This window comes from Pantherophis guttatus, chromosome 9, assembly GCF_059756535.1.
Source record: "Pantherophis guttatus breed Tessera chromosome 9, ASM5975653v1, whole genome shotgun sequence".
Taxonomy (NCBI): Eukaryota; Metazoa; Chordata; class Lepidosauria; order Squamata; family Colubridae; genus Pantherophis; species Pantherophis guttatus.
In genome coordinates, this window is record NC_142071.1 from 17,097,038 (window position 1) to 17,123,146 (window position 26,109).

The window sequence follows — 26,109 nt, forward strand, 5'->3', positions numbered from 1 at the left end:
CCAGATAACATTCTCAAGACCTGCCCCAGTCCCTCCCCCTGAGACTACCCAGTCGGAGTCCAGATCTTCCCGAATCTGAGTGATTTTGTCATACAGATACTGAACAAAATCCTCGGCTCTACCCTCCAAGGGGTCCTCCCGCGCTTCCTGGTGGAGCAGGGAGCGGGTCACCCTAAACAGGGTGGCCGGGTGGTTATCTGATGACGCAATAAGAGCAGCAAAATAACTATATTTCGCTGCTTTTATCGCCACTAGGTAATTCCTAATATGGGATCTTACCAGTGTCCGGTCCGATTCAGAAAGACTGGCCCTCCAACTAGTTGAAGGTCCACCAGGCTTAAAGTTGCTAAGGTTGGAGACCCCTGGTCTGAGGAACCTTTTTCTCTTTGGATCAGCAGCACCCCATAGCTACAAGGCATTACATGCATACTTCAAATGTCCAATTTTTTTTAAAAAAACAAGATCTGCATTAACAGTATTGGGAAAACTACTGTTGATAATTTGAAGAGTCATGGCCATTCAACCTCGACAACAGTAAGCTGGATAAATCACCAACTTATTTTGATCTATTTTGTTCCAAAATAGTTGACTTGAAAATCTTTAGCACACAAGGATTCACATAGCTCCAGAGCATTACTTTTCTCGTGTAATGTGTTGACCAATGTTTCATCAACCAAAGGCCACATTTAACTTACTTATTCTGCACTCAGGGAAGGGCTGGATGCAGAATAAGCAAGGCTAAGCGATAATTGTGGCAGTGTGTGGAATTTTCCATGCTAGGAGATAGACCCTGTGGGGTTTTTTTTCCTGAATTTCTTAATCTTGATTTAGAGTTGACGCAACAGCTTTCAAGGTCCTGCCATTAAATTTAGCTGGCATGCAACTGCTGAAATTTGATGTGTTGGACAGCTATGTGTCAAAACAGTCCTTGGAAACACCATAAATCAAACTTGCTCAAGTAGGTCAAAACTTCCTGGACCAGTATTATCATTTGGGGATCAGAAGTAACTTGCTCCTGACTCACCAACATTCACGATGTAGAGAGGCAACCAATAGAGAAAGGTGTAGCTGACAAGTTTGGCAAACAAGAGGCAGAAGGAAAATTCGATCACTCCCTGCAATGGTGAGAAAGACAGGGAAAGAGAGAGGGATTAGTCATCAGCAAATTCTCAAAATCAGGAGGCAGAAAAAGCAAGATCTAATGTTGGACAGAAGATCAATGATCTAACTTTCCTGATTTCCTGTTTCACCCTTCTTAAATGAAGCTTGTTGATTTTTGAATTTTAATTTGAGTAATAAAACATGGGGGAAAACCTAAACTAGTCTTGCAGGCAATCCTTTGATTCATTTATTTTTGTTAAGACATGCTCTAATTTAAGTCAGAACAACCACAGCGGAGAAGTGATCCAACCTTTTGCCTTCCATCACATTTAATCTTCCTTCATCTGACCTGCACGCCAGCCCAAAGAGAAACTTGCTAAGAGTGAATATCTTTTTTTTCCTTTTTACAACCTTGAAATCCCTTGCTTCAGATTGGAGTCGGGACAACAGAATGGAGCTAGCATTTACTTCCTGATGCCTATGTGGAGTTCTCAACAAATATTTTCTCTTTGCACCCTGATAGAAAAACATCTGTCACTGCCTAGAATTGAACTCTCAACCTTCCAAGTGGGAGGTGAGTGTTTCCACTTCTAGGCCACCATGCCGCTCACTGAGAGTGAATATCTTATTTGGTTCAAAATCATCACTAGCATTGCAGCTGCTATTAGATCCACTGTACTAAAGATGCTGGCATGATCTTTTTAAATTGGTTTCCTGTTGGGAAAAATTCCAAGGAAGAAAAAAATGATTGACAGAGCTGAGGTCTGTATCTGGAGAGAAAGGCTAAGCATACCCCCTGCACTTGGTTTAGACCAAAATCAAACTATCATACATAAGTGTTGGTTGGGAAGCAAATGAAATCCCCAGTCATGACATCAGCCTGCAACTGTTTTAACTACATCATTTGCATGATGATGTCATGACATACTGAACTCACTTTGATGTCATTGTGGATTCTAAGTAGGTCTAGACTGCCATCCACAAGTTGCAAGTTGGACATCCATTCTTTCAGCCTTCTCTTTGGCCAACAGTGTTTGACAGCTTACTATTAAGGACTGCACTCACAGGTATCTTAAGGGCATCAATGAAACTGATGGCTTCTCGGTCCTCCCCAGAGTCTTTGGCATGTTCCACCATGTCAATGATGTTTTCTCGGCTGTTGGTAGAAACATTCAGGCTTCCGTCACTGATGGAATGTCCTGCCTCCAGACCTTTCTCATCAGAACTGGTCTCCTGTATAAAAATAAACATATATATCTTCATCAGTCATAAGTCATATATACATTTTGATCATGTAACGATGGGGGGGGGTGCATATATATATATATATGTATGTATGTATGTATGTATGTATATGTATATGTATATGTATATGTATATGTATATGTATATGTATATACACACACACACACACATACACACACACATACCATTGCAGCACCCCCCATGGCCATATGATCAAAATGTGGACACTTGGCAAATGGCATGTACATATGATGGTTGCAGTCATAAGAGGGTCATGTGACAAATAAAATGTACTTATTCCCAGATAAAACTTACATGGTGAAGAGGAGGGCTGCAGTCAACATCTTCTGGATCTGGAAGACATGGAAACAAAAAGCATATTTCATTTGAAATTAATGATGTCTCCAACAGATGGTAAAGTAGGGGCTGCCAAAAGGTATAAAGGTACATATGGTAGATAAAGGAATGATAAATAATAAACAACAAATTCAGTTAGGGTTCGGGTGAGGTCTCCATGAAACTGGAGAGCAAAATGGACATCACCAATGGATTTTGAGTGCATGGATATGCTCAGGAGGGCGCTGACTTTTCATGCCTGTCTTATCTATGTTTCCTGGTAAAATACATGTATCAAAGTAATTTTCTGGCAAAGAATGCAGTGATGTTCTTACTTGCCACTAGGTGGTGACAGTCACTTAAATAAATGTGGTCCATGAAATAAAAAACATTAGAAGCCCTCATTCAACTGAGCTGATCTCATTAGCACATCATCAAGATATTTCTCCATGTTGATGTTATGACAGTTATGGCTTGCATGATCCAAAATGTGAGAATTACTTTTCTTTAAATCTGTACCATTTTTGTTCATTTTTATTTTATTTTTTTTTGCAATTTGAGAAACTGATTCAGCCTGACACAATGTGTTATTTACACATATTTAGATTAAATATTATTTACCTATCATTTCTCTAGCAAAAACCCTAGTTTTAGTTAGATGACATTCATTTGAACTGGATTTTTTTTTCTCCCCTGGATCATATTAAGATATTTAGCACTGTAGATATTTCAGTTAAAAAAGTAATTTTCAGGGTCAATCTCTGCTGAAGGGGAAATTAAGGGTTTTAACCCCATTCCACATATTTTTCACTTTGGGAGCCAGGAGGAAATCGGTTACAATACATCATCCTGGGAATCCTGATTGCTAGAATTAAAAGTTATCTTTTATTAAGAAGATGCTGGGCTGGAGGCAAGGAATATTAACATTATTCTGAACAGGGTTTGTGACAATATCACAAAGCACCCTTATGATAAAGCATAATCCGAGCAACTGCAATATTCCCAGCGGGCACAGACATTTAAGAAAAACACAGCAGCAAATCTTTTTACCCCAGCAACAAGTCAGACCACTGTCACTGTCCATCACCAAACCACCAAAGTAAATCTCATTTCCTATCATGCAAAATGTCTGGTTTGATGAAAAGGAAGACTAGGGGAGACATGATAGCATTGTTCCAATATCTCAGGGGCTGCCACAAAGAGGAAGGGGTCAAGCTATTCTCCAAAGCATCTGAAGGCAGGACAAGAAGCAATGGATGGAAACTAATCAAAGAGAGAAGCAACCTGCGAGATTCTCCCCACTCGCAGGTTTGGCCCTCCACATTATCGAGGGCCTATCTCGATGACGGACTTTGGAGTCCAGAGAGATGGCATGGAGCAAGGAAGAATTTGTGGGGTTTTTTAGGGAAATTTTTTAAGATTTTAAGGGGTTCTGGGAGGGGGGTTTGTAATGATCTTTCTAGAGAAATTGGGAAGAAGACTCTGGGGGATGGGGGGGGAAATCCACCAGGGTCAGAGCCGAGCCCGGCACAGGGTAACGATTTGGGAGGTGTTGGTCGAGGGACTGGGAAAGGGATGGGGGACGATACCTATGAGGTTTGTACCATCAGCACGGTAGATGGGAGGGGCAGATATGGCGGGAGCAGGGGACCATATCATGTGTTGGGGGCTCGCACTCGCTGTTTGAGAGCAATTGCTTGCCCCGGTCCCCATGGCTCCTCTTGGAGACTAGGTGGCTTAGATACTCAGGATCTGGGCCTTCGGCTGATGTTATGCAATGCCAGGTCCGTGGTTAATAAGGCCCCCCTCATTCACGATCTTATACAGGAGGGAGGAGCGGACCTGGCGGGTATTACGGAGACCTGGTTGGGCCCGGAGGGTGGCGTCCCTCTGGTTGAAATGTGCCCACCAGGCTTCAGAGCATTCCATCAGCCGAGGGCCCAGGGGAGGGGCGGGGGGGTGGCGGTTATTATTAACGAGGATCTGGATCCGAGGGAGACCACTGTGCCTCAGATAGCCGGATGTGAGTCCCTCCTTGTGAGGTGGGGCCGTGGGGTTCAGATGGGCTTGTTGCTTACGTACCTGGCTCCCTGCCGCGTGGCAACAGCCCTTCCTGAGCTACTCGACGTGATAGCCACGGTGGCAGTAGATACACCCAGGCTTTTAGTCATGGGTGATTTCAACTTGCCATCTGTCGGTGAAACGTCTGAGGTGGCTCGGGAGTTCATGGCTTCCATGACGGCCATGGACCTGACCCAGTTAGTTCATGGCCCTACTCACAGGGGAGGTCACACTCTGGATCTGATTTTTGTCTCTGGCCAGTGGTTGAGTGGTCTTGTTATAGGGGATATAGACATGGAACCCTTGTCATGGACTGACCACTCACTCCTTCGCCTAGATCTTCGAACCGCGACCCCTCGCCGCAGGGAGGCGGATCCAATTAGATGGATCCGCCCCAGGCGCCTGATGGATCCTGATAGGTTCCAGACGGAGCTTGGGCCATTTCCTGAGGATCTAGCACATGACTCGGCCGAGGACCTGGTAGCCGCCTGGGATCGGGCGGCTGGTGGGGCCTTGGACCGAGTTGTGCCTTTGCGGCCTCTGACCCGATGCCGATCCCGGGTGGCTCCTTGGTTTACTGAGGAGCTGAGGGAAATGAAGCGCCGGAAAAGACGCCTGGAGAGCGGTTGGAGGGCCAGTCTCGCTGAATCTGATCGAACACTGGTAAGGTCGCATATTAAGACCTACCTAGTGGCGATAAAGACGGCAAAGTCTAACTACTTTTCCGCCTCTATTGCGTCATCAGGGAATCGTCCGGCCGCCCTGTTTAGGGTGACCCGCGCCCTGCTCCATCTGGGAGCGCGGGAGGATCCCTTAGAAGGCAGGGCGGAGGATTTCGGACAATACCTGTATGACAAAATCGCTCAGATCCGGGGGGATTTGGACTCTGACTGGGTAGATCAGGGCAGGGTGACGAGGAACAGTCTTGAGAATGTTATCTGGGAGGAGTTTGATGCTGTGACTCCCGATGATGTGGACAGGATTTTGGGGAGACTTAGTGCGGCCACATGTTTACTGGACCCGTGTCCCTCCTGGTTGGTACTGGCTTCCCGGGAGGTTACACGAGGCTGGCTCCAGGGCGTTATTAATGCTTCCTTGAGTGAGGGTCACTTCCCCGCTGCCCTGAAAGAGGCGGTGGTGAGGCCTCTCCTCAAGAAGCCGTCCCTGGACCCAGCAATATTGGCTAACTATCGTCCTGTCTCCAACCTTCGCTTCATTGCGAAGGTTGTTGAGAGTGTGGTCGCGCAACAGTTTCCACAATTCCTGGAGGAAACATCCTATCTGGATCCGTTCCAGTCAGGTTTCAGGTCTGGGCACAGCACGGAAACGGCATTGGTCGCGCTGGTTGATGATCTCTGGAGGGCTCGGGACAGGGGTTATTCCTCTGTTCTGGTCCTATTAGATCTCTCAGCGGCTTTTGATACCATCGACCATGGTATCATGCTGCACCGGCTGGAAGAGTTGGGGGTGGGAGGCACCGTGTTACGGTGGTTCTCCTCCTTTCTCTCCGACCGGTCGCAGTTTGTGTTGGCAGGGGGGCAGAGGTCGACCTCGAGGCCTCTCATTTGTGGAGTGCCGCAGGGATCGGTCCTCTCGCCCCTTCTGTTCAACATTTATGTGAAGCCGCTGGGCGAGATCATCCGTGGCTTTGGGGTGAGATACCACCAGTACGCTGATGACACCCAGCTGTACATCTCCACCCCAGGCCACCCCAACGATGCCCTTGAAGTGATGTCCCAGTGCCTGGAGGCTGTGCGGATCTGGATGGGGAGGAACAGGCTCAGGCTCAACCCTTCCAAGACTGAGTGGCTGTGGCTCCCGGCATCCCGATATAGTCAGTTGACTCCATCACTGACTATTGGGGGCGAGTCTTTGGCCCCCACTGAAAGGGCTCGCAATCTGGGAGTCCTCCTGGATAGGCAGCTGTCTTTGGAGGAACATCTGACGGCTGTTACCAGGGGGACCTTTTATCAGGTTCGCCTGATTCGCCAGTTGCGGCCCTTTCTTGATCGGGATTCCTTGTGCACAGTCACTCATGCCCTCGTCACCTCTCGCCTTGACTACTGTAACGCTCTCTACATGGGGCTCCCCTTGAAGAGCACCCGGAGGCTCCAGCTGGTCCAGAATGCAGCAGCGCGGGTAGTGATGGGAGCAACATGGCGCTCCCATGTAACACCACTCCTGCGCGAGCTGCACTGGCTCCCGGTGGTCTTCCGGGTGCGCTTCAAGGTGTTGGTTATCACCTTTAAAGCGCTCCATGGCATAGGGCCTAGCTATCTCCGAGACCGCCTACTGCTACCGATGACCTCCCATCGACCCGTGCGCTCCCACAGAGAGGGCCTCCTCAGGGTGCCATCAGCCAAACAATGCAGGCTGGTGGCCCCCAGGGGGAGGGCTTTCTCTGTGGGGGCTCCCACCCTCTGGAATCAGTTGCCCCCGGAGATAAGAAGAATCCAGGACCTCAATGCCTTCCGTCGTTCCCTGAAAACCTATCTTTTCCAGCAAGCCGGGTTGGCTTAAGAAGAAATTTTAAAACTTTTAAATCCTTTTAATTAGTCTGTGATTTTTAATTTTTTGGGCCAAATTTTATATATATTTTTAAATGTTTTAATATTTGTATTCTATGTTTTTTATCTTGGCTGTACACCGCCCTGAGTCCTCAGGGAGAAGGGCGGTATATAAATTCGAAATTAAATTAAATTAAATTAAAATTAAATTAAATTAAATTAAATTAAATTAAATTAAATTAAATTAAACCTAGAACTAAGGAGAAATTTCCTGACAGTTAGAACAATTAATCAGTGGAACTGCTTGCCTCCAGAAGTTGTGAATGCTCCAACACTGGAAGTTTTGAAAAAGAGATTGGGCAACCATTTATCTGAAATGGTAAAGGGGTTCCTGCCTGAGCAGGGGGTTGGACTAGAAGATCTCCAAGGTCCCTTCCATCTCTTCTCTTCTCTTCTCTTCTCTTCTCTTCTCTTCTCTTCTCTTCTCTTCTCTTCTCTTCTCTTCTCTTCTCTTCTCTTCTCTTCTCCTCTCCTCTCCTCTCCTCTCCTCTCCTCTCCTCTCCTCTCCTCCCCTCCCCTCCCCTCCTATCCTATCCAATTCTAAAAAATAGCTGGTTATGTTTCAGACAAGACTTACATTCAATGAGGAACAGGAAGCAGAGAACACCCATGAAGGCTATAATGATTCCAGGTACAATGAAGGACAGTCCCCATGCCTTGGAGACCCAGATGCCAGCAATCAAGGACCCCAAGATGTTTCCGACAGATGTGTGTGAATTCCAGATGCCCATGATTAAACCTCGCCTGGCAAGAAACAAAAGACATATTGTAAATTTCTGGTTTTTTTAAAACTTAGTTCTCAGAGGCAGATGGGAACCCACACATTATGGTTCAGCACTTTGTGGGAATTCGTTTCATGAGATCTCTCTGGCAGTTTGGACCAATGCTTCAACCTACAGGTAAACTTCTCATAATTTTTGACTGACAGCTCTCACAATCTTATACCACTGACTATGCTGGTTGGGGCTGATAACTGATGCCCCAAATATCTGGATGGCAGTAGTGGTGGGTTGCCCCTGGTTCACACCGGTTCTACAGAACCAGTAGTAAAACCGGTGGGAGGCTCCACCCACTGACCCCGATGTCATCAAAATGCTTCTGCGCTTGCGCAGAAGAGCGCCTGCATGCGCGAGCGACCCCATTGTGAACCGGTAGTAAAGGTAAGTAGAACCCACCCCTGGATGGCACATATTATTTTTTTTAAAGAAAGCAAAAAATGAATTAAATTAAGTATTGTTTAATTTGTGTTCTGGCTCCAACTCTGTCCTTATCTTGTATCCTATATCCTTTATATAACATTGAAAGGCCAAATGCAGCTCTGGGGGCTGGAAAACTGGGGCAGCCTTGCACCCCATTTGAAAGCCATGTGGTACAATGGATAACATGCAGTTCAGCTTGGATTTGAGTGATCCGGGTTTGAGTCACTTCCCAGCAATCACGCTTTATCAGCTGGTTTCCAATGAACCGTGATAAAAACCATCTCACAGAGTCACTGCAGAGATCAAAAAGGGCAGGTCTCCTTTAGGGCAGAAATCACAGGGCCAGCATGCAAAGTATAAGAAGATACCAGGAAATCAATCAAACCATTGTCCCATTTAACTGCGCAGGGTTGCATTTCCTGTCAGTGTGGGAACAAATCAAAGACTTCCTTTTAGTGATGGAGATGAAGCAACCGAGATTGGAAAGCAAACAACAATCTGCAAGGCATGAAGAAACCAAACTCACTTCCCCTTTCCAAACCAGTTGCCGACACACGTCACCACCGATGGCCAACCGGTTGTCTGAGCCAATCCATTCAGGATCTAATAGAGGGCATGAGAGGGAAAACCAATTAACTGCTGAAGGACATGCTTTTTACATGTATGCATTCACTCTCTCTCACATACACAGACATATACAGGTAGTGTTCAACGTACGACCACAATTCATCCCAACACTTTTGTTGCTAGGTGAGACAGTTGATCAGTGAATTTGTCCCCATTTTACAACTTCCCTTGCCACAGTTGTTAAGTGAATTACTGCAGTTATTAAGTTAGCAGCAAGATTATTAAGTGAATCTGGTTTCCCCATTGACTTTGTTCATCAGACATTTGCAAAAGGTGACCACGTGACCACTGCAACCATCATAAATATAAGTCAGCTGCCAAGCGTCTGAATTTTGATCACATGACCATGGGGGGGGTGCAATGGTCATAAGTGTGAAAAATGGTTGTCACCTTTTTCAGTGCTGTTGTAACTTTGAATAGTCACTAACAAACTGTTGTAAGTTGAGGACTACCTATAAAGCTGATTCTAGAGAGGGAGAGTTTTTAATCTTTTACAAGGAAAAATACTATAAATCAGGGGTCTCCAACCTTGGCAACTTGAAGACTTGTGGACTTCAACTCCCAGAATTCCTCAGCCAGAAAAGCTCTGGGAGTTCAAGTCCACAAGTCTTCGAGTTGCCAAGATTGGAGACCCCTGCTCTAAATGTCCTGGAACATCCGAAAGATTAACATGCGATGACAGCATAAACTTTCAAGAAGCAAGTAAGAAGTTACATAGTGGGCCACCAGAACTGCTGTTGGAAGAGAGAAAAAAGGAAGGCGGGGAAAGCAAAGATGAGGCCAATCCCCACCGCCCACCCATTGACCCTAAATGGGAGACAGACATTCCCTGACTGAATAGCTAACTAAGTAACCAGACGGAAAATGTGTGAGTGGAAAAATGTAATCATGTCAAATCACTAAGAGAGTTTTTGGCAATGGGGTGGAAAAACTTGGGACTTCTTGCTTAACAGGCTACAAAAATAGCAGGGAGTGAGTCCCTGCGTCACAGCCAACTAGAGCTCACTGAATGATATTCTGGAGGGAAAAAGAGGGAAGGAAGAGTGCTGTAGTTGCCACTTTGATCGGGGGGGGGGGAGGCAGGAGATCTAGAAAACAGGTAGGAGGTGGGCAGATCTCCAAAGCACCAGTTAGATATTGCTCCTGTCCTCTTGCTCTCCAGCCCCAAATGGGAAAGTTAGATCAGGATGTTAGTTAACTGGTTTGGTCTGATTTATATCAGCCAATGCTCCCCCCACCTTAACTTGGCTGGAAAGGGAGCTTGCTCAAGGCCACTGCACTGGCCAGCACTGGGTTCCTCAGGGGTTTCTAGGTCAAGGGTCTCCAACCTTGGCAATTTTAAGACTTGTGGACTTCAACTCCCAGAGTGCCTCAGCCAGCAAAGCTCTGGGAGTTGAAGTCCACAAGTCTTAAAGTTGCCAAGATTGGAGACCCCTAACCTAGGAGGTTATCAGCCTGATAAAGCAGCCATGGCAGATCTTGGTACAACTTTCCGAGCCTACATAGTCCCTGCTTTGTAGTGGCTGCAGCATTCTTCCTCCTCTTCCTTCTCCAACAGCTGCGGTTGAGTGACTCAGCAGGGGCTCTTTTGCAGCAAGTGACAAACATCAAATGTCATTCCCTTCTTCCTCAACCAGCCTTTTCCTAATACAGCCCCTCCTCCAAACCTCCAGCTGCTGCCTTTGTCAAATCCTGCTTCTTGTTTCTACATAGCAATAGACAGCAGAGGCCATTTATAAATGGACATGGCCTTATGCGTGTGGCTGCCCTTTTTAAGTGTATGGATGGCCTAGTCTCTGGACCGTGCATAAAGCCATCCATCCCCTTATTTCAGAGCTCAGTGAAAAAAAGAACTTTGCACCTCTTCCTGTTTCAAAGTTCTCGTTGAGGTAGAAGACCATCAACAGGTCTAATAAGCACAACTTCGCTGTTGCAGTGCCTGCTCTCTGGAACAACACCTGCCCACCTCCACACCCAAGAGATTCATTGGATCTTATTCCAAAAATTCTTAAAAGCTTAGAATGATCAGGAGCTGGGGGTGGAGAGACGCTGCCTAGGGAATGATCAGGTACAACTGTAAGAAACCCACAACTACATAATGGCAGAGGGCAGAAAAATAAGCTCAGTAAGAATCCTTCCTAATTTATCAGGCTGCAAAAAGGGAGGGCAGGAGATCTGTACTTTCAGACTTGCAAGACTCCATTTCATCTGGTTGTGTTTCCTGTCTGATCTACTTAGAAAGGCTGACAAAAGATCTATCTTCTGCCAAGCCCTGAGTTAGAGTGGCGTCTAACTCAGTTAGGAGTTTGGAGGGGTGTGTGGCGTCTGGAGGCTGTTTTTTCCTTTGGTTTATATTTTTAAATTTAAAAAAATGATTGGTAATTAATGTAGGAAGCTGCCCAGTAGAATCAGAAGACATACATAACATCAAAAAGGCAGCATTTGGAGTTTTTAAGGAGGAGGGCAGCAGGTTTTGGTCTGACTTTCTGATAGTTTCAGCTACTGGGTTTGTGTTGACAGGTGGCAAAATCTGGCCCACATCCACAGAGTGAAACAACGAGGCGAAATGATGGAATGATTCATAGGAATTATTCAAGGATAATAGTCTCAGGTGTAATTCAATGGAAAACTGGTTATGGGACACCAAGAGTATTTTAATTATGGGCTGCATACAAACCACATGTTTTGCTACAGTTACTATCATGAATTAGACTAGGCAAAGTGAATTATTTCATTCATGGCATATATATGTCATCACCATCTTCTACTAGTCAGTCATTATTTCTTCAGTTCTTTTTCTCTCTCTCTAAATAGAGAACTTTTTTCTAGCTTTAAAAAAAATCCACGAAGGAAGAAACAGAGGAAGATTCCACATTGCCTTTGATCACAACTTTCATTCAATTTCAGTTTTTTTTAAAAAAAAGCGAAGTGGGCAGATAAACTTAAGAGAAAAGCCACAGGGTCACTGCTCTCACAAACAGGAGGGTACATAGAAGGAATATTCCTGAATCATGGTTTTTTTAATTATAAATAAACATGGGACTAGAGTGGCCAGACACCATCTGGAAACACCTCATCCAGAGTGAGCATGTGCCTCATATACACAAATGAGCCTTGGATGGAAAATCAGATTCTATCCCTTCCCTAATTCTTTCCAGGGGCTAAATATATCGACTTTCTCTTTGTCCAGCCTTTAATGCATGTGACTGCTACACCCACAGACCTGAACATCTCTGTGTTCCAGTTTCCTATGACACGGCAGGGATAGGGAAAACCCACAAGAACAAGACTAAGCTGCAACCCAAGGCATGGAATCAAGAAGGGTAGAGAGGAAGTGTGACATGGCCATGCCTAAGAAAGTACTTCTCTGAAGTTGGGCTCTGGCACTGTCTTGGATGATCAGAAGGTACAATAGAACTTCTAATGAATGATAACACTGATGGCCACCAATCCCTGATAAGAGACATGGTTAAAAAAGAAGACCATGTCTTCCTGAGTGCTAGAGTTGTTTTGGTTCCTGATGGGAAATCAAAACAGAGGTCCTTGGTTGCTTGTTGTTATTTTTTTCCCTTTCTTAATGGTAGAAGGAGGAAAAGGCATGAATGGAAAACCCTGAATGAAAAATGCCTCAAGATGCTGGTGCACAATTTGAGTAGGGTTGACCAGAGCCTGCCCACCCCATATAAAATCTGGAGAGAACTTGATTAGCAGATCAGATCAAACTCCTTACCTGTACAAACACAAAGTACCATAATTGATGGATATTCCAGTAATAGCCCAATCCAAATAAGGCAGTAAATAAACCACTCAGCAACATGCCTCCAGAAAGGTAGTAGCGCAGAGGAAGACGCTCACCGAAAATCCCGCTGTGGGAAAATAGAATAGACAGATTTTTAAATCACAGTTTGTTATCACAGTTTCCTATCAGTGCAAAATTATAGGATTCTGGACCCGGAGGAGGTTTGAAAGTCATCAAACCTTAGCTATGTGGAATTGGGTTGATGTTTCATGCAATGGTTTATTTCAACTAGGTTTATTGAAAAGCCACAGAGATTTGATTCTGACATTATTGTAAGCAGCATTGTTTTACCAACCAAAAAAGGTGGGTTTTCCTATTACACAAGACACTACATGATTCATCTGATCTTGACTGAATGTGATGTATGAACTGATATACCTTGACTGCAAGACAGATTTTGAACTATGGTGGAATATATAGTTTTCAATTGTGTCATCTTCAGAAAACCATGAACACAGGGTGAGATATGAAGCCAGTCATCACTGGCCCCAGGCCTTGTTAGACTGTGGTTGTCTCTCTGCTCCTCCTATGTTTTGTCCTAGGCATTTGTTAGCCAAAATGATACTGTTTCTGCAGGCAGATGCTTGTTACGCCACAACAACAAGCAGATTTGTTTAAACCCCTTAAGGACATGCCCTAATTTCACCTGTGCTTTCTTTCTGTGTCAGCTAAAAGCCAAACTGTTTTGCCTTTGGGACTAAGGAATTGGCCTTGTACATACAAGTTAAAATGGAGAGAAGGAAGGAAGGAAGGAAGGAAGGAAGGAAGGAAGGAAGGAAGGAAGGAAGGAAGGAAGGAAGGAAGGAAGGAAGGAAGGAAGGAAGGAAGGAAGGAAGGAACTCAAAGACAAAATGAAGATTAAAAAACACAACACAGTTTGAACTGCAGTTAATGAGAAGGAAATTGGGTTTATTGTACACAATGCAGGCCTTCCATCTCTAAGCCAAACAACTTTCCCTTTAATCAGCCTACACAATTATGACGTATCAATAACCTTCCAAATACCCTATGAAGCTCTTTAATAACCACTTAGGTGACCAAAGGGTCTGTTTAGTTCTCAGTAAACAGAATCTATCATCTTGACAAGAGTCCTGTTGACATTTCAGGCTCTCCATTAGCCGATTTCTTATCTGCCTGGCATTGTAACCCCAGTTAAGGGAATTTTCTATCTCTGAACTACTTTTCTGCAGAGTGGAGAAGTGGGTTGATTGCTCCTGAATGTGGTCGACAGTTGTCGTGTAATCAAACATTATAGATATGCCCTAAGAGCACCTCTTAGATCACAGGATGTTTTCAAACCATCAACTTGAGCCACCAAGTCAAGGTGCCAAGTTGCTGACGCTCTCCATGACAAATTGTTGAAGCAATTGATTATGGAAAGGCCCTATCAGTAAAAGTCAACCAAAAACAAACCTTGATGACAAATGACGACAAAAGAAACAGTGAAACTATCAGTAACAAACTGCCTTGCTAAAGCAAAGTCCAATACAAATGTCTTTATGAAGGAAAACACCACCCTGAGTGCAGAGAGGCTCCAGACCAGCGTTTCTCAACTATGGCAACTTTAAGATGGTTAAGATGGGAAGTTTCTCAACTCCCAAAATTCCCAGCCAACAGAAGGGATTCTATTTTTCCACAGATTCTAATTGCAGAGGGGAACCAGATGTCCAATGAGGTCTGCAGTGGAAAGCAAACCTGAGGCCTATAATGAATGGTCTTTTTCTTATTCTTATTTCAGATCTTGTTTCTCTGGTCTTCCTACTCCTTACTGCTTTTCTGGGCATTGCAGAGCATTGGTTCCCCTGAAATACATACCTGATATACATCCCAATTGCATAAGCAACCAAGAAAGCATTGTCCAGGGCTCCAAACAGTTCTTTGTAGTTATCTTGATCTGGGGGGGAAAAAACCACAGCGTGCATTGAAGGTCTTTTATCAAACAGCAAAAGAAGCAATTTACAGTTTCCGGAACTTAAACAGGTAATATTTGGGGTGTGGGGGAAAAAAACCCTGGGAACAAGGCTTGCCTCTCAAAGCATTGGGAAAAAGATGGGACAGACTTCCCACAATGAAATACATCCATAAAAAGCCCACGTGGTCCTTAGCTTTGTCTTCTAAAGTCTGATTCCCAACTGCAAACATGTATTTAAATAGATTTATTTGCACCTGATTTCCCCCATTCTGGATTTGGCAATAAACACTTTGCTGCCAAAAGACATTTGGTCAATCACCAACTTTTTTAATTCAAAGGGAATAAAAGATGAGGAGCCCTTTTTAACATTTCCGGGGCTGTAGTTTGGTTTTATAGGATTTGTTTTCTGATTCCGTATGTTTACAGTATTACTTGGTTGGATGAAAATTAATAATCAATCCTCATTTTAAATCCTGCACAAGATTAAAGCAGGATCCAAATTGATGAGATCAATTGAACTGACTCAAGGTCATTGCTTCTAAAGTGCTGAGTGGGTAGCAGCTTCAGATTAGAATATCTATTTGAAATTGTATGACCCTTGCAGGTAGCAATCTCTCCCACTTTGGCCTAAAAACTCTGTGAAGCTGCTCAAATTGCTGAAAGCGGTTAGAATAGCACAAAATTAAATATTTGCTAATTTCCAGATCTCCAAAGTCAAGGACACTTTAGGTGGCTCTCAACAATATTTTAACAAAGTCAAGATTCAGATCAGTCATTGCATCAGAACACTTGAAAGGATGGACTCTACTGGTTCAATGCTTAAGGTGGTGATAAAGGCTGCCATAAATGAGCAGTCTGACTTCTGAAAAGGATTTCTGCTACAGCCCAAAAGCTGTAGAGAAAGCCTTAGTAGATAAAACACTACTCCAATTCTTCAGACAGGAAGAAGAGCTTTGGAAAATACATTGAAAAGATGAGATCACCCACCAAGGAAGAACAGGGGTTGTGTTCCTTTCCACCATAGATGGAGATGCCAGGACTGTCCTACAGCAGTTTGATGACCCAAGGGGATTGTGGGTTTGATGGAAAACAAATATCAAGAGTATCTTACCGAAGGGCTTCCAATCACACCACGTGGTGCTGTTGGACGCATTGTTTGGCCTGAATCCCAGTGAAGAACAGTTATAATGCAATTCGCTCTAATCAAAGAAAGGACAGAGAGCACATCATTCAGCACCGACATTGAATTTTAGGAATGTAAAAGGATAAATCTGTTAACAAGGAATTTATAATCTTGGGAATTGAAGAGAAACAGGGGAGGCAATATTTATTTATTTATTTATTTTTAATTTGATTTATATGCCGCCCTTCTCCGGAGACTCAGGGCGGCTTACAATGCGTTAAGCAATAGCCTTCATACTTTTGTATATTTTATACAAAGTCAGCTTATTGCCCCCACAAACTAGGTCCTCAATTTACCTACCTTAGAAAGGATGGAAGGCTGAGTCAACTTTGAGCCTGGGGAGATTCGAACTTGTAATAATTGCAGACAGCTGAATGTTAATAACAGGCTTTTTAGTCTGTTGAGCTATCCAGGCTCCTTTATTTATTTATTTATTTATTTATTTAATTTTTATACCGCCCTTCTCCCGAAGGACTCAGGGTGGTGAACAATCAGAATAACATACATATAATGTGAAATAAAAAATAATTTAAAATAATTAAACCGATTTGGCTCATCAATTAAGATCCTCACCGTAGAATTTAGATAAACTGAAAATTTATGCCAGTCCGACTTGGTGAAACAGAAAGGTCTTCAAGGCACGATGGAAAGTACGGAGATCTGGGATCATTCGTATCCCTATGCATGGTAAACCGCTGACTATTTCCTGGGAAGTAGTACTTTCTCTAGTCCAGGGTTTCTCAACTTTAGCAATTTTAAGATGTGTGGACTTCAACTCCCAGAATTCCCTAGCCAACATGCTCTGGCCAGGGGTGTCAAACTGGTGGCCCACAGGCCGGATGCGTCATGCACAGGCCACGCCCATCCCAGCTCCACGAATGAGAAAAACGTCATGAAACGTCACATGACAGCAATGTGACGCTGCAGGTTTGACACTTGTGCAGTCTATTCCATGGAAATTGTTGACAAATATAGTAAAGATCTTGATCTGAATACCTAATGAGTCTCTCGTCCTTGTATGCCTAAAATACACTCTTCCATCCTGGGTTTTACTTATACCTACCTTTACAATGCTAATGGGTTTCCGTGAGAGATGAAAAGTAGTGTAGCACAGGAATGTTAGCACCAGAATTAATCCCCGGTACCTATGAAAAATATACATGAGGAGAATGAGAGGTACATTACAGAAGGAGGTAAATCAATGACTACTTCATAGTAAGGCTGCCTCAATTCACAGGACTGTATAAATTGTGAGTCTTGTAGGACTTGGGCTGTCAAGTCTTAAGTCTGAATGGAACAGAAGTGAGAGTAAGTTCTAAATATTTGTTTTCATCTTACTCAGTTCTTTGTCCTGACTCCACCCACTTTTTTAGAGCCTGGCCTTCCATTCAAAATTGCAGCTTCTAGTCCCTTGAATGTTTTATACCAGTGTTGGTGAACCTTTGTGGCACTGAGTGCCGAAAAGGGAGCTCGTGCGAAGACCAGCTGGCCTGTGTGCATGCGTGCGCTGGAAACTGGAAGATCTTCTTCCCGGCATGCGCATGTGCACCAGGCAGCTGCTCTTCTGGTTTCTGGTGCTCCCGCACGTGTGAAGACCAGCTGGCCAGCACACTGGAACCCGGAAGAGCAATGGGCGATGGCTCACGTTCCACTCACGTTCCATGCGATGGCTCTGCATGCCACTTCCAGCACACGTGCCATAGATTCGCCTCATAGTTGTACACCAATAAAGGACACGGCCAAGATTCTCCAGCGTATCTAAGGCATAACTCCTTAACAGAGGCACCTGCAGGATTAAGGTTTAACTAGCTTCCTAAAGTCCACCAATAGTAGGACAGCTTGTATCCAGATTCAATATAGCTGCTTAGGGTGCAGTGATGGTCTCCAAAGCATCTTAGGCATCATATGCAAGTGAAATTCTAGAGCTAAGTTACTAAAAAGCAGGGGACAGGTGATTTTTTTTTTGTTTGTTTCTATTGGGAATTGGAAACAGTTCATGTTCTAATAGCTTTGCCTCTTTGCTGCCTTGAATTAGGCTCTGAATTCTCCTTCAGTTGTGCATCGCAAGCAATGGTCAGAGTGCAGGAACATGCCATTTTCAAAACATCTATATTACTGCCAAATATTCTTGGGGAACCTTTCTAAAACTTACCAACCATTCAATCAACTCAGCATTTCAACACAGGGGAACCAAAGGTCTAGCTTTGCTTAAACCAGCACTCTATGAAATAATTAAGTCCACTGCTAATGACAAGAGTGGCATCACTAATCTCTGGCCCATGCTGTCAATCTGGTCTGCCGGGCTGGCACATCCAGACTATGGGTCCTTGATTCTGCCCCCCTTGCACCCAAAAAACATAGCCTATAAATTAATTCTTTAGAATTCAACATCCCAGGTCCATCTTTTGCTTATATACCATGCCCTGGAATGTCTTTCCTTACAGCCATTTTTTTTAATACACAACTTATCTCAGGTTTATTTAAATCCCAACTGTTTGACAACCAACAAGCAACATCCTAGATTTTGAATTTTCTCAAATAAAACCACCACTGCAATTATTCTTTTCCCTATTCAGTATCCTTATTATTTCCCTTACTTGCAGTCTTGCTATCTAGAGTGACTTCCTTGCAATGGGAAAGATGTGGTAGCCTTACCATGATGGGATTTTTTTTTTTAAAAAAAGGGTTATTTTTGGAAGATGGAGGGAATAACTAAATGTCCCTTCTTAGCTGTTCTCCCTTTCCTAAGATAAGGAATCTAGAATGCTCAACCTAACCCTACAAGTCGAACTGCTCCAGAATATTTGGTGCTTTTTTGGATGGAATTGAGATCTGGTTTGTATTAAAAATTGATCTGGTTTGTATTAAGAATTGAGATCTGGTTTGTATTAAATTTCTTCTGCTGGATTCAGATATCAGGATTAAATGAGGATCCTTTGGTTTATCTTTCCATGTGATTGAATCCATGTAAATGAGTACAAAAACTGCAAGTAAAGAGGAAAGATTACACAGTAGGTAAGCCAATTTGTCTGCCCCTTTCTATTTTCTTACAGAATAAGCAATACAGTCTTTCCTTGTGAGGTCTTTAGTGTTCTCTGAATTTCATAAACCAAGCTCAGAGAGCACCAAAAACTCCACAATTCAACTTAAACTACATATTTAGTATTTTCTTCCATTGGAATCTTTCCATTCTCCAAAGCAAGCCAGGGCAAGCAGATGTTCAGAGTCACATGGGGAGATGGAAATTAAACTATGCAAGGAAAGTTGACTTCTGTGTGCTGCAGAAGAAGAAGCTAGCTCCTGTTGCCCTTGGAGAAAACAAATTTCAGCCTCCTCTTGGGAGCTTTTGTTTATCAGCTCTTTTATCTTATCAACCAAGATAACCAAGAGACAATCTTTGAAAGGTAGACCCAGAGATGCTTCCCAACTGTATGAAAAAAAAATTGAACTGAGTTATTTCTTCATCAGATAGTGCTGACAGGATCTTTTCAAGTGGAAGAACAAATGGGAAAGCAGAAATCAACTTCCTGTATTTAAATGATACTCATACTATTGCTTTCTGAATTTTTTCAGAACAAAACTGATTTTAAGATTTTTGAAGTGCCTCTTGTTTGTTTAGCCACTGTGTCTAGGAACGATTTCTGGATCTTAATGTTGATCCTGACTGTTTATAGAATTCAGTTTATTCAAAGTCAACATTGTTGAAGTAATGAGTGGCTAGTAACAGCATTGGATTCACTATACATTTAAGAGTGTGTCTTTTTTCTGTGTTGAGGCCATTAATCCTATTTGGTCTTCTCAGGAAAGTGCAAGCTTGGCTCTCTTTCTTCTTGCTACAATTGCTTTCACTTCTGCCTCCAGGCCAAATCGAGGTATTCAAATAGATTCTGGAGAAAACATAGCATTTTAAAGAGCTAGAAAAAATCTGACACAGGAAGGATGTGGGTTTTGTACAGGTTTATACAAGTTGAAACCCCTCAGCCTGCATATACCTGCATATAAAGCCTTAGAGCCTCCAGAGGTTGCAACCAACTAATCACTGTTATTGTGAACTGGAGAGGAAAATTATTAAATGTATAGAGTGCAATTGTATGGATGGTATTTAAATACTTCAAATTTATTTACATTGAAAGGACAATTGAATAAAATCAAATTTAGTTTTTATGCTGTCTCTGTCTACTTTGACAGAGTTGGTTGGCACTTAAAGGTCACCTAAAGGACTCTCATCAAAGAAAGTTGACATACAGGTAGTCCTCGACATATAACCAGTGTGAAGAAATCATTAGGGCAGAGAACCAGTTGTTAAATTATTTGAATCCTACCACTGCATATAATGCTTCGTTTAGTAACCATTCAAAGTTACAGCAGCACTGAAACAAGTGAATTATGGCCATTTTTCACACTTACAACCACTGCGGCATCCCCATGGTCATGTGATCAAAATTTTAGACGCTTGGCAACTGACTCATATTTATGATGGTTGCAGTGTCCCAGGGTCATATGATCTCCTTTTGTGATCTTCTTGCAAGCAAAGTCAAGGGGGAAGCCAGACTCACTTAACAACGGTGGCAAAAAAGGTCATAAAATGGGGCAAAACTCATTTAATAACTGTCTCACTTAGCGGCAGAAATTTTGTGCTCAATTGTGGTCATAAGTCAAGAACTACCTGTAGTATGTACTATAACGTCATGCTAAGATGTAATTAAAACCACACAATTACTAAACCACATTAAAATGCCAATGCAGACTCTCAAAACATCCACTACAGCAGAAAGCCCTGAAGTAGTCTAGTGACTTGTTGGATGGGTGATGACTCAACCTGGTGCCCTCCAAAAGAATTGATCTTCAATCCATCATCTCCAGCGATGGCCATGTTTTCTACAGATGATGGCCTTTCTCTTATTACTTCCCTGGAATGTTGGAGAAGAGTAGTGTGTCGAGGTCATCTTTTCAATAGTTCCAGGCTCAAAATTATTCCTGGTTGGTTTGGTTCCCCATCTGTTATATACTTATACAGTATAAGCCTTGTAGGAATTTAGGTCACTATAACTGGGGCACCCTGATGCCTCTGGCAGTGATTGGTGAAAGAACAAACATTAACGCTCCATTCATAATTTCATAGCATGGCCAAAACTCTAGAACTTCAAAGGGTCAGTATCTTCTCTGTGCCAAGTATTTCCTTGCAGTCTTAAATACTACATAAGTACAGGGGGGAATTTGATGCATCTGAGGCCTATTTTCCTCTATTTTTACCTTAGAATATTAAGAAATCTTGCTATATAGCATTGCTGGTTGCATTCAATTAACTGGAGAGAAAAGGGATGCAATTGTAATGAAAAGAAACAGTTTTTTAAAAAAGGAAGTGCCTTGATTTCAGATGAAGCTTTTTTAAAAAATCCAGTTGTTTGGGGAACATACCCTTACAACCTGCAATGGTATGGGAATGACCTTAGGAGGTAGGAGAAAGAGTTGCAGATTACACAACAAGGGTGTAAAATATATCTCAGTCCAAAGAAGGAGAGGAGGACATGGAAAGAATTCCAGAAGGGACCCTTCCCTAGTTTTCTGGAGAATAAAAGGAAAGGAGAGGAGAAATACTTTCAGTCTTGCAAGATTCTATTATTGGAATCTTATAATAAAGATAAGAGTCAATACTCATGATTGGGCTTCTTGTTTCTACTACGGTACTTCAACACAGCCAGACAAAACAATTCAGTGCAAACCTTCAATTAGAGGAAATAAACCTTCTCATGCAAACTCTGAATAAGGCTATGTGTCTGGAAGGACTTTAAAAATCAGTACTTTATACAGTACTCAGAGTTCAAATTTTTCCACAAACGGATAGAGCCATATATATTTAAACTCAATCAAACATTTCATTTCACATTTGGGAGGTCTCATCAGGACAAAGGGATGACCCCAGTTATAGTGATAATTTTGATCCATGTGTCTCTCCTAAGGTTTTGTAGGCAACTTGTCTTCTTTCAGACAAGAAGAAAATACAGCCAGCTCATTCTGTTTATCTTGAACTTTAAGGTGATCTGCATAAAGTAGAGAGCAGTAAAGCAGCTAAGGTTACATTCCTGTAAAAACAGGCAAGAAAACTCCAAGTTTGCCATGTTTATCCTTGAAAGAATTGTCAAAAGTATCAATGTCCTTAAAAACCATAGCAATCCTCTCTGTTGCTTTCTGTTTTAATCAGCGTCTTAGGTGAACATTTCTCTCGACTTTAGTGTCCCAAGAGGTCACGAATACATTATTACACTTTACAGAAACACCGTTACAGATAAGATTTTCCCACTTTGAAAAGAGATCTTCTCTCTTGCAGTAAATAGATATATTTGAAACTGAGTATCATTTTAAACATTCATCTCAAATTGCCTGATAATTTGATTAAAAAAAGTTTAATTTAACTAATTGTAAAATTTCCATAACCTTCCTTGTGCCCTTGGAACATGAGACAGATATCAAGACAAATAATAGATGAAACAAAGAAGTATATCTTTAAAGGTTTAAATTATAGCCCAGAAAAGTTTAGCATACGAAATCAGTGGCTGATTATAGACATAGAACAGCAGCTGAATACAGAATATCTCCAAAAGGTAGAAATAAATCAGAACAACATTCTAATAAAATTATGGTAAATGTTTTCCAACTGTCTTGCTTAGTTTGACCATGTCATGTGGGGGAATTCACTGGAGAAAGCAATTTATGTTTGGAAGAATTAGCGGTAAAAGTAAAGGACCAGGAGAGACATGATAGCAGTGTTCCAATATTTGAGGGCCGCCACCGAGAGGAAGGGGTCAAGCTGAGAGGAAGGGGTCAAGGGGCCAAGGCACCTGAAGGCCAGACAAGGAATAATGGATGGAAACTGATCAAGGAGAGATTCAACCTAGAAATAAGAAATTTTCTGACAGTGGGAACAATCAGCCAATGGATCAGAAGTTACCCAAATTAGATGAGGAATTATATCTATTGAGATATAATAGAATTATATCTATTGAGGAATTATATCTATTGAGAATTAGATGAGGAATTATATCTATTGAATTATATCTATTTCTCAAGTGAGGTCGGATAGACCTAATTGTTTTATAAAGGTATACAAGATGTTCTGTCTTCTCTGGATTATAATATAGATATAAAGTACCGAATACTAGGTGATTAAGGTACTGTTTATAGGTATGATTGCTTTTTTTGTTTTTGTTTTTTTGTTTGTTGCTGCTGTGATGTCTTGTTTGTTATTTATATGATGTGTTGTTCTTCCTTTGTTTTTAATGGAAAATATAAATAAAGATTATTAAAAAAAAAGAAGAAGTTGCCTTCAAAAGTTGTGGGAGCTTCATCACTGGAAGCTTTCAAGAAGAGACTGGACTGCCATCTGTCAGAAATGGTATAGGGCAGGGTCTCCTGCTTGGGTGGGGGATTGGACTAGATGACCTGCAAGGTCTCTTCCAACTCTGTTAATCTATCATCATCCTCATCCTCATCATGTTTTCCTAAAATGCATCATTCTGTATTATAAGATATGATGGAGCACTGCATTAAGGAGGATATTTAAGAATTTAAATTTAAGAAGAGCATATGACGGCCGTGGCCAGGGGGGCCTTTTATCAGGTTCGCCTGATTCACCAGTTGCAGCCCTTTCTGGATCGGGACGCCCTACGCACGGTCACTCATGCCCTTGTTACTTCCCGGTTGGACTATTGTAATGCTCTCTACATGGGGCTCCCCTTGAAGAGCACTCGGAGGCTCCAACTGGTCCAGAATGCGGCCGCGCGGGTGGTTATGGGCGCAACTCGTTGTGCCCATATGACACCCCTCCTGCGCGAGCTGCACTGGCTCCCAGTGGTCTTCCGGGTGCGATTCAAGGTGTTAGTTACCACCTTTAAAGCACTCCATGGCATAGGACCCGGGTACCTCCGAGACCGTCTTCTGCCACCAATAGCCTCCCACCGACCAGTCCATTCCCACAGGGAGGGTCTCCTCAGGGTGCCGTCAACCAAGTTATGTCGACTGGCGACGCCCAGGGGGAGGGCCTTCTCTGTGGGAGCCCCAGCCCTGTGGAACGAACTGCCCCCGGAAATTCGTAAGATCTCCGACCTCCGGGCGTTTCGCTGCGCACTGAAGACCCTATTATTCCGCCAGGCCGGACTAACAACACAATAGTTTTTAAATTGGGATATTTAAATTTATTGGGGTTTTAAATCTGAGCCACTTTATTTAATTATTTTAAATTTTATATTGTTGTTTTGTTTGTGTTTTTAAACAGGCTGTACACTGCCCTGAGTCCTTCGGGAGAAGGGCGGTATAGAAATAAAATTATTATTATTATTATTATTATTATTTATTTATTGGTTCGATTTATATGCCGCCCTTTTCCGGAGACTCAGGGCAGCTTACAATGTGTTAAGCAATAGCCTTCATACTTTTGTAAATACCTGCTTAGTAGGGCTTTCGGGCCCCCCAAGCGGTGTTCTTTTTTATACAAAGTCAGCTTATTGCCCCCACAAACTGGGTCATTTTACCTACCTCAAAAGGATGGAAGGCTGAGTCAACCTTGAGCCTGGTGAGATTTGAACTTGCAGTAATTGTAGGCAGCTGGTGTTACTTAACAGTGCTTTAGTCTGCTGCACCGCCAAGGCTCATTATAAGAAATATGCAGTAGGCATAAAATGCTTATGTTGGTAAACATAACACCTGCAAAATTTGTGCATTGTTTTAGGTGCTCTGTAAATTTTCAGTGACTTGGGCTTCTGACTGAATGCAGAAGAAGCTAGCAAGGCATGTTTAAAAAGTGATTCATCTAGCTGAATATAATGAATAGATTCCTAAAGAACAAATTTTGCTGGCAAGCTATTTTAGGAAGTAGCTGCCAGAACCTTTTCCTAATTTCTTTATCAAAATAGGTCATCTGAAACACAGGAAACTTGAGAGGCAATAATTGAATTCACATAGCATGCTAGATCGTCATGTGGTTTCTTTGGTTTGGACTGAACATGTTAGTGAAACCCCTGTAATTTGTAAATTGTTATTTGCAGGTCAAGTGAGATTTGTGAATCAACAACTATGGTTATTTAACCAACCAGATTTCAGCAAATTATAACCTAATCTAAAATGGGATCCATTCAACCCTTGAAAAAGTTACTTCTCTAGGAGATGTCACTTTACTGTTTCTGTGGTTTTGAGCTGCCAAAAGATTTGTGACATGAGACTTGATCTTTATAATGTATAACTTGAAGATTTATCAGGGGGTAATAGCCAAGAGGAAGAAAAAAATAATGTGTTGTTCTTTGTTCAACTGTATATAACATTTAGCCAATATTTGGGAAATATTTCTATCTTTATGTCTCATTGAGCTTGTCCTTTAAAAATCTGTAGATTTTAAAAAATGGAGTAATTTATCCTGTGTCGCTGACCTTTAACTTTTCTCTTTTTGCTCAAATCTGTGTTGGATGAGGACAGCATCTGGCAGAAAATGAGATGGAAATATCATTATAGTTGGGTGGAAATGGGGAAAGAATAAAAACTACTACAAGGATGTACAGGAACCCCCCTGAAACTCTTATTATATCTCTGTTCAATTGTGCCCTTGGCAATTAGACAAACCAGGTCATTTGTGTTGCTTAATACTCTCTGGCTATTTATGACATTTGAGCTAGAGATTCTTGAGTGGAAAAAAAAGGAACTGATTTAAATGCTCATATCTAGTATCTCCAGTTGAAAAGATTGAATGGAAAATAAATGTAATTCATAATACACGACTAATGCCAAATAATAAAAATATGATTTGAAAGGTTAAAGCTATTGATGTTTGGAGTTGATAAAATGGATTTTATCTGCTGGGTAAACAGGTTGTTCTAAGACATGATGACATTAACTGTATTTGGTTGAATAAGCCAGAACTATCCTTCCGTTACAATAGCACACAAAGCACAACAGCTGGGCTCATACATCACTAAGACAAGCCAAATGAACCACATGTTGCCTTAGTTTAGTGTGCACAGGTAGCCAGAGTTTTCTTTAACAGGTATTGACTCTTGTGCAATTGACAGTCTAATTATGGCACTTTCTGTAAG

At 42.4% G+C, this 26,109-nt stretch overlaps 1 protein-coding gene across 1 annotated transcript in view; it reads right to left on the reverse strand.

Moving 5' to 3' along the window:
* Nucleotides 1–26,109, reverse strand: part of SLC37A2 (solute carrier family 37 member 2) — a 46,017-nt gene that overhangs the window by 14,882 nt on the left and 5,026 nt on the right. The window contains exons 2-10 of the mRNA XM_087875706.1: nt 17,094–17,175; nt 15,959–16,046; nt 14,751–14,829; nt 12,867–13,002; nt 9,036–9,112; nt 7,888–8,054; nt 2,662–2,699; nt 2,167–2,334; nt 1,025–1,115 (exon numbers count right to left, since the gene is read on the reverse strand). Of these exons, the coding sequence (XP_087731832.1) occupies nt 1,025–1,115; nt 2,167–2,334; nt 2,662–2,699; nt 7,888–8,054; nt 9,036–9,112; nt 12,867–13,002; nt 14,751–14,829; nt 15,959–16,046; nt 17,094–17,175 (926 nt within the window). The remainder of the gene's footprint in view (nt 1–1,024; nt 1,116–2,166; nt 2,335–2,661; nt 2,700–7,887; nt 8,055–9,035; nt 9,113–12,866; nt 13,003–14,750; nt 14,830–15,958; nt 16,047–17,093; nt 17,176–26,109) is intronic.